This window comes from Macaca fascicularis, chromosome 15 (genome assembly GCF_037993035.2).
Source record: "Macaca fascicularis isolate 582-1 chromosome 15, T2T-MFA8v1.1".
Classification (NCBI taxonomy): Eukaryota; Metazoa; Chordata; class Mammalia; order Primates; family Cercopithecidae; genus Macaca; species Macaca fascicularis.
The window spans coordinates 21,522,243-21,534,083 of NC_088389.1; the positions used below are offsets into that span (position 1 = coordinate 21,522,243).

The following is an 11,841-nucleotide window of genomic DNA, read 5'->3' on the forward strand; positions in this document are numbered from 1 at the left end:
GGGTGCCCCTCTCACATTTTCCATTTGATCCTTCACCCATAAGACTGAACAATCAACATTTTATTTTATTTATTTTAGGTTCAGGGGGGTATATGTGCAGGTTTGTCACATGGGTAAATTGTGTGTCATGAGGGCTTGGTGTGCAGATTATTTCATACCTAATGAGCATAGTACCAAACAGCTAGTTTTTCAACCCACCTTCCACACTTCAACCTCAAGTTTGTCCCAGTCTCTATTTTATTTTCCTTCTCTGTGTTCCTGTGTATTCAATGTTTAGCTCCCACTTACAAGTGAGAGCATGCTGTATTTGGTTTTCTTTTCCTGCATTAATTTGTTTAGAATAATGACCTCCAGCTCCATCCATGTTGCTGCAAAGGAAATGATTTCATTCTTTTTAATAGCTACATAGTATTCCATAGTGGATATATACCAGTCCACTGTTAATCGGCATCTAGGTTGATTCCATGTCTTTGCTATTGTGAATAGTTCTGTGAGTTCTGTGATGAACATAAATGGGCGTGTGTCTTTATGGTAGAATGATTTCTATTCCTTTGGGTATATATTCAACAATAGGGATTGCTGGGTTGAATGGTACTTCTGTTTTAAGTTTTTTGAGAAACTGCCATACCACTTTCCACCATGGCTGAATTAATTTATGTTCCCACCAGCAATGTATAAGCATTCCTTTCCTCTGCAACTCCACCAGCACCAGTTACTTTTTTTAAACTTTTATTTATTTATTTTGAGATGGAGTCTTGCTCTGTCACCCAGGCTGGAGTGCAGTGGTATGATCTCGGCTCAGTGCAAACTTGCCCCCTGGGTTCAAGTGATTCTCCTGCTTCAGCCTCCTGAGTAGCTGGGATTACAGGCACCTGCCACCACACCAGGCTAATTTTTATATTTTTAGTAGAAATGGAGTTTCCCCAAGTTGGCAGGCTGGTCTCAAACTCCTGACCTCAGATGACCCATCCGCCTCAGCCTCCCAAAGTGCTAGGATTACAGGCATGAGCCACTGCACTCGGCCATTTTTTGACTTTTAAATGATATCCATTCTGACTGGTGTGATATGGTATCTCACTGTGGTTTTGATTTGCATTTCTCTGATGTTTAGTGATGATGAGTGCTTTTCCATATATTTGCTGCCTGCTTGTATTTCTTCTTTTGAGACATGTCTGTACATATCTTTTGATGCTTTTAAGTGGGGTTGTTTTTTATTTGTTGAATTGTTTAAGCTCTTTATGGATTTGAATAGTTTTTGAATATTTTCTCCCATATTATAGGTTGTCTGTTTACTCTGTTGATAGTTGCTTTTGCTGTGCATAGATCTTTAGTTTAATTAGGTTCTAATAGTCAGTTTTTGTTTTTATTGCAATTGCTTTTGAGGACTTAGTCATAAATTATTTCCCAAGTCCCATGTCCAGGATGGTGTTTCCAAAGTGTTTTCCTAGGGTTCTTATAGTTGCAGGTATTACATTTAAATCTTTAATCCATCTTGAGTTAATTTTTGTATATGGTGAAAAGTAGGGATCCAGTTTCAGTCTTCTGCATATGGCTAGCCAGCTAGCCCAGCACCATTTATTGAACAGGGCATCTTTTCCCCATTGCCTGTTATTGTTGACTTTGTCAAAGATCACATTGTAGTTGCTTACTTCTGGGTTCTCTATTTTGTTCCTTTGCTCTATGTGTCTGTTTTGGTACCAGTACCATGCTGTTTTGGTTGCAGTAGAGTTTGAATTTTGATAGCGTGATGCTTCTGGCTTTGTCCTTGTTACTTAGGATGCTTTGGCCATTTGGGCTCCTTTTTGGTTCCATGTGAATTTTAGAATAGTTTTTTCTAATTATGTGACAAATGTCATTGGTAGTTTCATAGGAATAGCATTGAATCTATAAATTTCTTTGGGCAGTATGATCTTTTAATAATATTGAGGAATCAACATTTTAACAGACTCTTGGTGCTTGAACCTGTTCTTCATGCCCAGTATCAATTGGTCAGAAGACAATTTTCACCCACTATTAGACCAGTCCCACATATCAACTACAGAAGAGATCAGGAACATGCTGAGGCAAAAGGAGTTTGATTTATCCCTGACTAGTGCAGGTAAAGCAGGTTAAGAAAAATGCAAATTGGCAAGCATCACAGTGCTTCATTGTGGAGCATCTATAATTTCTGACTCCAAAGAGTAGACATTATCATTATGTTCCTCTTCTTATATTGGAGTAGTTACCCCATTTCACCTGACTTCTATAAACTTATAGAAAATAAAAGCACCAATATTGCTCTCCCAGTTTTCCTGGCAGCTAGGGGATGTGTTGGTGACAAAATTCTTGACCAGTCAGATGCAACACGTTATTTTGAATCTAGACATAGTAGTGAAAAGAATAAGAAGTGGACAGTTCTTTCTGGATGTGGTAATAAGTAGTTTATAGACCTTCAAGGACTATGCCCAGTGACTACTGCAGGTAGTATAGGAGGAGGTACAAGCTGCAGTGAATACAGTTTGGTGGCAATAGTAGTGTCCTCATCAGACTGGTTCTGAGATTTGATTTTCACTGTGGTTCTTATGATATGACCTTTATTATTCTTGTCATTTTTCTTGAGTGTAGTTCCCTAGCCTTGGAAATACATGAACTCCACGTATCTTTTCAAGAAACTCATTTCCTGCATGCATAAGCCAGAATCAGTTTCTATTGCCTACATCTAAGAACTCTGAGAGTTACAGCCCTAGTGTTTAGTTGCAGAGAACACTGTTAATTATAGTTAAAGAAATGCTTGTGTTTTACACTAAGTACATGGTGGCTCTTTTTTGTTTTATGTACTTTGGATTTAATAGATTTCTCTGGGTAATATCCAATGAGAAAATACATGATATATAGCTAACTTAGATATTTCTTCACACACAGAAAGTTCTAAAGAAAGCAGATCTGTGAGGCACAACATTATTTCTCCAGAATCATAGATAAACCTCTGAACTGTGTTTGGGGTTTTATCTGAAGAAAAATGTCTGCATTCTGCTCATCCATTTCATGAATGCTCCCTTGACATCCCCATTCCTCAGGCTATAGATGAAGGGGTTCAGCATGGGAGTCACCACTGTGTACACAACTGTTACAATGCGACCCTTGGTCACTGAATAGCTGGAAAGGGGCCAGAAGTAGACCCAACTGAGGGTGCCATAGAATATGGCTACCACAGTGAGGTGGGAGCCACAGGTAGAAAAGGCTTTCCACTTGCCCTTGGCTGAGGGGATCCGGAGGACCACCAAAATGATGCAGGCATAGGAGGCAGAAATGAAGGCCAGAGCTCCACTGATTACAACAGCACCTTCTGTGTGAATCATCAGGGTGTTGAGGTAGGTACTGGTGCAGGAGATCTTCATCAGAGCATAGAGGTCACAGAAGAAGTGAGGGATTCTCTTATCTGCACAGAAGATTAGTCGGCCCATGGAAAAGGTGTGCAGCAGTGCATGAAGGTGGGAGAGGGCATGGCACATCATCACCATCTTCACACACAGCATCCTAGTCAGGATCATAGGGTAGTGGAAAGGGTTGCAGATGGCGATGTACCTGTCATAGGCCATCACAGCCAGGATGAAGTTTTCCATGGCTGTGAAGCAAATGAAGAAATAAGTTTGGGCTAAACAGCCTGTGTAGGAAATTACCTTTGTAGGGGAGAAAATATTCTGCAGCATCTTGGGGACCATGGTGGAGGTGAAGCAGATGTCTGTCAAGGCCAAATTACTGAGGAAGATGTACATAGGGATGTGGAGGCGTGGAGCAGAGAGAATCAGTGTGATGATGGCCAAGTTGCCAGAAATGTTGATTGTGTACATGAGTGAAAAAACAAGGAAGAGTGGGATTCGCTCTTCTGGGTGGGTGGAAATGCCCAAGAGAACAAAATGGGATACACTGGTCCAATTGCTATTGTCCATCTGTTGCCATAAGAACAAAAATAATTATTTCTATAGACTTGGACATACGGGCAGGCTGTATAGTTAGTCACTGTTGTGCCCCAGTGTAAAATAAACATGGTGCTAATAAAGGGATTAAGTGATTGTGACTTTTCCAAAATAATATGGATTTTTCATTAACATCTTCATTATTAAAAATTTGGCTAAAAACCACAATTACTTTTGCACCTGCCTAATATCCCCATAGCTAACATTTTCAGAACATTTACCTTAAACCAGGGACTTTTCTGTGTTATCATATTTAAATCAACTCTATGAGGCTATTACTACTACTACTACTATTATTATTTCACTTTTATAAATTTGAAAACAGGGACGGAAAGTTTAAATTCATAAAGAGCAAAATATGAATTTAAGTCACATTTATCTGGTGCCAAAGATTATACTATTAACCACTATATAACATGACTCTCCAGATTAAAACCAAGCCGTCTTATTCATGATAATAAGACCTGTTGATGAGTTATATAACCAAGGAATCTGCCTGCTGAAAGGGAGATCAGAGGTCATTTGGTTCAGCAATTTTCACTTTGGGGGACACATACTCTGGCTGATATCCAGAGACTTCTCAGTAAAAAGATAATGGTTTTAGGAAAATAATTTTCTAGATCCTCAATTTCCACATTTCTCTTTTCTAAACCTGTCTTATATTAATGATGTCACCTAATGCATAATCTTGTTTCCTATGTAACAAATGAAACCTAAACGGTAATATAATTGATGTTGATTTTGACTGATTTTAGTAATAAGTAATACTCATTTTTAGATATATGAAGTAAAAAATCTCCTACTAGATGCCTTTAATTAAAATCTTATTATTTAGATATAAGAATTATTTTCAAAGTTTGTGATATATTACCATATGAAATTACCATTTTTGTAGATCAAAATAGGTGAACATTGGCAACTTAATGTTATTGAAGCTAACAATTACATAGTTTTGGTCAGTTATTTGAACTAGTAATAATTGTGATAATAACTCAATGTAGATGATTTTTCACAATTATTTTAAGAAAATTTTGTGGTCATTGGAAATAAAAAAAACTTTTATTCTTTATTGTGAAAAGTAATACAGGTGATTATAAGAGACTTTCCAGCATAAAAGTTTATTGCAACAGGATACCCATCAAGCTACCAATGAGTTTCTTCACAGATTTGGAAAAAACTGCTTTAAAGTTCATGTGGAACCAAAAAAGAGCCCGCATCTCCAAGACAATCCTAAGTCAAAACAACAAAGCTGGAAGCATCATGTTACTTGACTTCAAACTATACTACAAGGCTACAGTCACCAAAACAGCATGGTACTGGTACCAAAACAGAGATATAGACCAATAGAACAGAACAGAGTCCTCAGAAATAATACCACACATCTACAGCCATTTGATCTTTGACAAACCTCAGAAAAACAAGAAATGGGGAAAGGATTCCCTATTTAATAAATGGTGCTGGGAAAATTGGCTAGCCATAAGTAGAAAGCTGAAACTGGATCCTTTCTTTACTCCTTGTACGAAAATTAATTCAAGATGGATTAGAGACTTAAATGTTAGACCTAATACCATAAAAACCCTAGAGGAAAACCTAGGTAGTACCATTCAGGACACAGGCATGGGCAAAGACTTCATGTCTAAAACACCAAAAGCAATGGCAGCAAAAGCCAAAATTGACAAATGGGATCTCATTAAACTAAAGAGCTTCTGCACAGCAAAGGAAACTACCATCAGAGTGAACAGGCAACCTACAGAATGGGAGAATATTTTTGCAATCTACTCATCTGACAAAGGGCTAATATCCAGAACCTACAAAGGACTCAAACAAATTTACAAGAAAAAAACAAACAACCCCATCAAAAAGTGGGCAAAGGATATGAACAGACATTTCTCAAAAGAAGACATTCATACAGCCAACAGACACATGAAAAAATGCTCATCATCACTGGCCATCAGAGAAATGCAAATCAAAACCACAATGAGATACCATCTCACACCAGTTAGAATGGCAATCATTAAAAAGTCAGGAAACAACAGGTGCTGGAGAGGATATGGAGAAATAGGAACATTTTTACACTGTTGGTGGGATTGTAAACTAGTTCAACCATTATGGAAAACAGTATGGCGATTCCTCAAGGATCTAGAACTAGATGTACCATATGACCCAGCCATCCCATTACTGGGTATATACCCAAAGGATTATAAATCATGCTGCTATAAAGACACACGCACACGTATGTTTATTGCGGCACTATTCACAATAGCAAAGACTTGGAATCAACCCAAATGTCCATCAGTGACAGACTGGATTAAGAAAATGTGGCACATATACACCATGGAATACTATGCAGCCATAAAAAAGGATGAGTTTGTGTCCTTTGTAGGGACATGGATGCAGCTAGAAACCATCATTCTTAGCAAACTATCACAAGAACAGAAAACGAAACACCGCATGTTCTCATTCATAGGTGGGAAATGAACAATGAGATCACTTGGACTCAGGAAGGGGAACATCACACACCGGGGCCTATCATGGGGAGGGGCCAGGGGAGAGGGATTGCATTGGGAGTTATACCTGATGTAAATGACGAGTTGATGGGTGCTGACGAGTTGATGGGTGCAGCACACCCACATGGCACAAGTATACATAAGTAACAAACCTGCACGTTATCCACATGTACCCTAGAACTTAAAGTATAATAGTAATAATAAATAAAAAATAAAATAAAATTTGTATAGGAGAAAAATGGAAATACATGTTTAAATGGAGAAGGAATGATGTAAAATGTACAGCTTTTACTGATGACTTTGTTCTTGCATTTTAAAAATGAACGATGTGATTATCAAATCACTCTGTGTTTAGATGCCATTGGGTACATTTTAAGAGATAATGTAAAGTTTTATTTTAAAAGTACAACACTCCATGTATTATATACTTATAGCTATTTAATCATCAAATGAATAATTTTATATGCCTGTTTTTAAAAGTGCATGGGTCTTAAAGCATAAGAACTTGACCCAACTTCTCAATCAATTTTCAGTCTCTTTTTATAGGATCCTGGGGAAATAAACATCCTTTCTCCTCTTGAATGCTTTTAGGGGCAGGAAGCTCTAGTTGTCAGAATTTTTTTTTTTTTTTTTTTTTTTTTTTTTAACAGGAGAAGCTAAAGTATGATTGCCTCTCATTTCTGTCTCGCAGAATGATGTTGGTCCTCTGGGATCTCACACAGCAAGCCTGTCATTCTTCACCATGACAGCCCTTGAGAAATCGAAACGTGCAGCACTGTGCAGTGGTTAAAAGCCCAGCCTTCATTTTCTCCTCTGTCAAATGGGGATTTTTATAGTTTATTACTCTTAAGGTTGTTACAAGGATTAAATGAGAGTACCTGCTTTCTGGAAAATATTCAGTAAATGCTGGCGATTTTTTTTTCAGTCTTGTTAAATATAGAGTCTCCAGGTTTTTCTGCCATCCAGGTTTCTACTGTGAAGCTGTTCACTTTGCATCTGTCCTTAAAATGTCATTTCCAGAACTAAGCAATATTCTAAGAGTCTGATTTTTCATCACAGGGTAGTCATAATGATTTAATCTGGTCATAAATAACAACCAAATAATCTTTTTGGGTAGAGATCAGAGTTGGCAGCCCACAAATAAAATGTGTTTATGGCTATAAGAATTCTTAGACTGTGCAATTTGGTTGTTGGGAGGAAAAAGTGCCAGCAGTTAAGAATTTTTCCTATGTAAGGCACTTTTACACATATCTCAGATAATCCATATAGCAATCTCATTATTTGTCTAGTTGTATGTCCTAGCCACAATCACTTACTATCCTTATTTTATATATGAGAATACCAAGGCTTAGGGAGGTGAAGTGATTCGCTCAGTATAACTTAGTAGTAAGTGATGACGACTTCACACTTATGTCTGGGAACCACTAGGGCTCATATGTGCCTGACTGCCTATTTCACTTATTTAGTTTCTTCTTCACAGAATAGAATTTATCATTCCTAGTCTGTCTGCTTTCACGCCTCAAGCTAAAGGATGCCACTATGTACAGCTCAAGGGGACAAATATGTAAAATAAAAGTGAACATTTACTGAGCACTTACTATATACCAGGAATTATTCTAAGAGCTGTATATATGTTTTTCATGTGATCACAGCAATTCTGTGACATAGGTGTTAGCTCCACTTTATAAGAAGAAATTGAAGCTTGGAAGGGTCCTGTGACATGCTCAAGGTCACAGATTTAGTAAGTGGTAGAAATGAAATTTGGATTCAGCTCTGTCTGACCTCAAAGCCTATGCTCTCAACCGTGGGGCTATGCTACTTCTTAAGTTTTCTCTTGCTATTCTAGCTTCTATTTTCCTCTTTGTTTCCTTCTTTTCTACTGTGCTATCCTGTGCATTGGACAATGATAAGCACCCATCATATTTTTTCTAGTTTAATCCTCATTATAAAACTAAGCATAGATATTATGATTCCCATACTGAGATCATGAAACTGAGGATGAGGGAGATGAATTAACTTTCTCAGGGTCAAAGAGATTAGAGTTAGATCCAGGTTGATCATCAGTCTGTCTAACTCTTCCTCTCCGACCTCACCGATTTAACAGTGAGAAGTTGTTTATTTTAAATTTCTGTGAGAACCTGTGTCTCCTATCCTTTGATATCCCAGAATAGCTTTCTGTAACTGCTAGCAATCAGATCCATAAAGTGCCCTTTGTAAATAGAGGAGGCACTGGGATAACATGACTTAATAGCTTGTTGGAATGGAATGGAAAACACCTTCCATTCCTTCCCTGTGCTGGTTTTCTCTTAAAATGTGGCATTGTAATTGGATTCTTCAAATGAAGATTCACATTTCTAGCCTGCAGGGCTGGGCGTCAGGTGGCCCTGAGTTTATGGTTTAGGAAACATGAGATTTATCTTTCTTTCCAGATCTTCGGAAAGGCCTGTGAGCGGACTGAGCTCTACTTGACAGTCAGTAGCCTGTGCCCAGATGCTACCTGGGCAATGTCCATGTAGCTCTTGTGACACAGCTACTCAAAAAGGTAGAGAGAGTCCCAGAAGCGGATGGTGGGTAGCTGCCTAGAAACTTAGAGTCCTCCTTGTCTTCCTCATGGCTGGCAGAAATCATCCTATCTGACCTATAGTGCAGCATATGGGCCCTTATGGCAGAGAGGAGGAGTGTGGTGTGGACAAGGAAGCAGGAGACTAAGAATGGGGAACTCAAAGAGGAGAACATTACTTTATAAAAGGAAGTGAATTTTAAAATAAAACAGTAATGTTGTGTGTAGGAGTGGAGCTTGACCCGGGAAATTTCCATTTTCTATCTGGGCTCTGGTCCCGGGTCTGCCACGAAAATGTTCTGAAACATTGGGAAAACCGCTTCCTTTCTCGGGAGCCTCAGCTTCTTCATCTGGGGAATGGGAAGAATAATAACTGCTTTCAATGCAGAAGCTTGATATCAAAGAATATCAGAAGAGACTATAGACATGAAGGCCCTTTAAATGTCCCAAGAAACAGTGAGAAGTTGTTTATTTTAAATTTCTGTGGGAACCTGGATTTCCTATCCTTTGCTCTCCCAGAATAGCTTTCTATAACTGCTAGCAATCGGATCCATAAACTGCCCTTTGTAAGTAGAGGAGACACTGGGATAACATGACTTAATAAAGTCTCTGAGTTTCTCAGAAGTGGGAAGAAAATCTGGGTCAGTTGTTAAGAGAAGACACAGTGAACAACCATGTCCAGTGATGATTTCTGGGTCACCTAACTCTGATTATTCATAATACCTCCCTGATGGATTGAAAATCTCTGGAATCTATTAGCTATTTTCTCTGACTCAGGGAAAATTTTACTCTTCGCTATGTATTAGTGAATAATTTTCAATTACTTCCATTGAAAATAATGGCAAAAACTGCAATTACTTTTGCACCAACCTATAAATCGTTCATATCTTTTGTGGATAGGTTTTGATAAGGGGAAATGGGAGAGTCCATAAAGACATAGCATGTCTGAGGATGATGTGAGGAGGAGGCATGATGAGGGGAGGAAAAACACAAGAAGATTAGGAGGTCAAAGACAAACTTCACAATACTCAACAGGATCGTACAAAGGATCAGTTTTGAGAAAGATGGTCCTCCCTCCAGAAATTACTGAAAGACTATATAAGAATTATCTGAGGTGTCCAGAAACTTCTGTGCTCTGGTGTGCAGGCCCCTAAGTGCAGATATTTACCTTTCAGCTGTACTGGCCCTGGCTCTCCCAACCCGCCTCAGGCAACATCTGTCATCATGTCTTGTTCTGACAGCAGCATGGAGCTGACCACTCAGGGAAGACAGAGGAAGTTTTCAAGCACAGAAGAAAGAAAGGCATCAGGGAGGGGCAGTAGGGGTACAGCTGCCAGACTCCTGGTAGTGCTTCTGCTCGTCAGGGGCAGGAGGACCTCTCTGGGGATGGTGCTGGGAGCTGATGTTTTATCACATGCTTCTGCATGGATTCCATGGTTCTCACAAGCATAGAGTCCCAAATGTGTCATTGTCCAACCTCACTAACTTCTCTGGGTAGTGAGGCCCATGAGACAGTACTCCTGGTGTCAGTGTTAGTGACTGTGGCTTAGCAGCTCAGCTGATCCCAGGAGAGCAGCCAGGGCCTGGGAGATCAGTTTGGACATGGGGTTGACTGCATGTCCTCCAAAATTTGGCTTTGGTAAGAAAGCCCATAGAGACTTCGATATGGTCAAGGCAGGGAAGGACTGTCACCCTGCCTGATTTCTTTCTTAGAGATGCAGCATCTTATTTGCTTTTTAGTGGCACATACTTATATTTTAAAAAAATTAGCAGTAAGAAATATGTTGAATAAAAAGTGAGAGTGTTTCTCACCATTCCCTACCTGATTCATCTCTAGGAGTAATTGCTATTATTGCGACATGTACCCATTTAGACAATTTCTATGCACAAATTAACTTGGATATAAAAATTTTTGTTTTTATAAAAATGGAATCATTTGTTCTGGAACTTTCTTTGTTTCTCTCATCAATATATCGTGGACCTCCTATAGCACTCTTGGACCTACATTATTATTTTTAAGGCATTTCAGAGGATATTAGATGTACCACAAGTTCTAAACATTTCCACATTTCCCCCTCATGCCACTTACTTATCTTCTTCGTTCTGGCCTTACAAAGACAATGCTACAATAGATGTTCTTTTACAAGCATATTTTTGTCATCAGAATGGCCTTTAACACTCATATTTTAATAAACCTTCTATTTACAACCACTTGGATATTCTCTAAGAAGACTGAGGCTTGCTCTACAACCTTCCTCTCCTCTGAGCCCTCTCCAGAATTGCCCTTTATGGTCCATTCACAGAAATGTATGGTTTCTCCAGCATGCATTTCAAAATTCTTACAGCCTCTACCATTACCCAGTTCCAAAGTTGCTTCCACATTAGGTATTTGTTATAGCAGCATCAATCTTGGTATTTATTTTGTTATAGCAGCCCAAACGTCAGTAGCTTATAAACATGAACTGCGTAGCTTATAAACAATAGAGATATATTTCTCACAGTTCTGGAGGCTGGGAAATCCAAGATCAAGGTGCTGGCAGATTCTGCACTGGTGAAAGCTGCTTTCTGATTCCTGACTGGTGACTTCTCACCATGTCCTTACATGGTGGAAAGGTCAAGGCAGCTCTCTGGGCCCTCTTTTATAATGGCACTAAACTCATTCATGAGGGCTTTGTCCTCATTGTCTTATCACCTCCCGAAGGTCCTACCTTCAAAAACCATCACACTGATGGTTAGTTTTCAACAGAATTTTGGGGAGACATAAACATTCAGAACATAGCAGTGAGGAAGTGAGGCTTCATCTGAGATCCAAATAATG

General features: G+C 38.9%; 1 protein-coding gene across 1 annotated transcript; it reads right to left on the reverse strand.

The window, feature by feature from the left end:
* Positions 1–2,984: 2,984 nt before the first annotated feature.
* On the reverse strand, positions 2,985–3,929 carry LOC102125657 (olfactory receptor 1Q1). The gene has a single exon (XM_005580846.4). The coding sequence runs from the start codon at positions 3,927–3,929 to the stop codon at positions 2,985–2,987; it is 945 nt and encodes a 314-aa protein (XP_005580903.3).
* Positions 3,930–11,841: the final 7,912 nt, after the last annotated feature.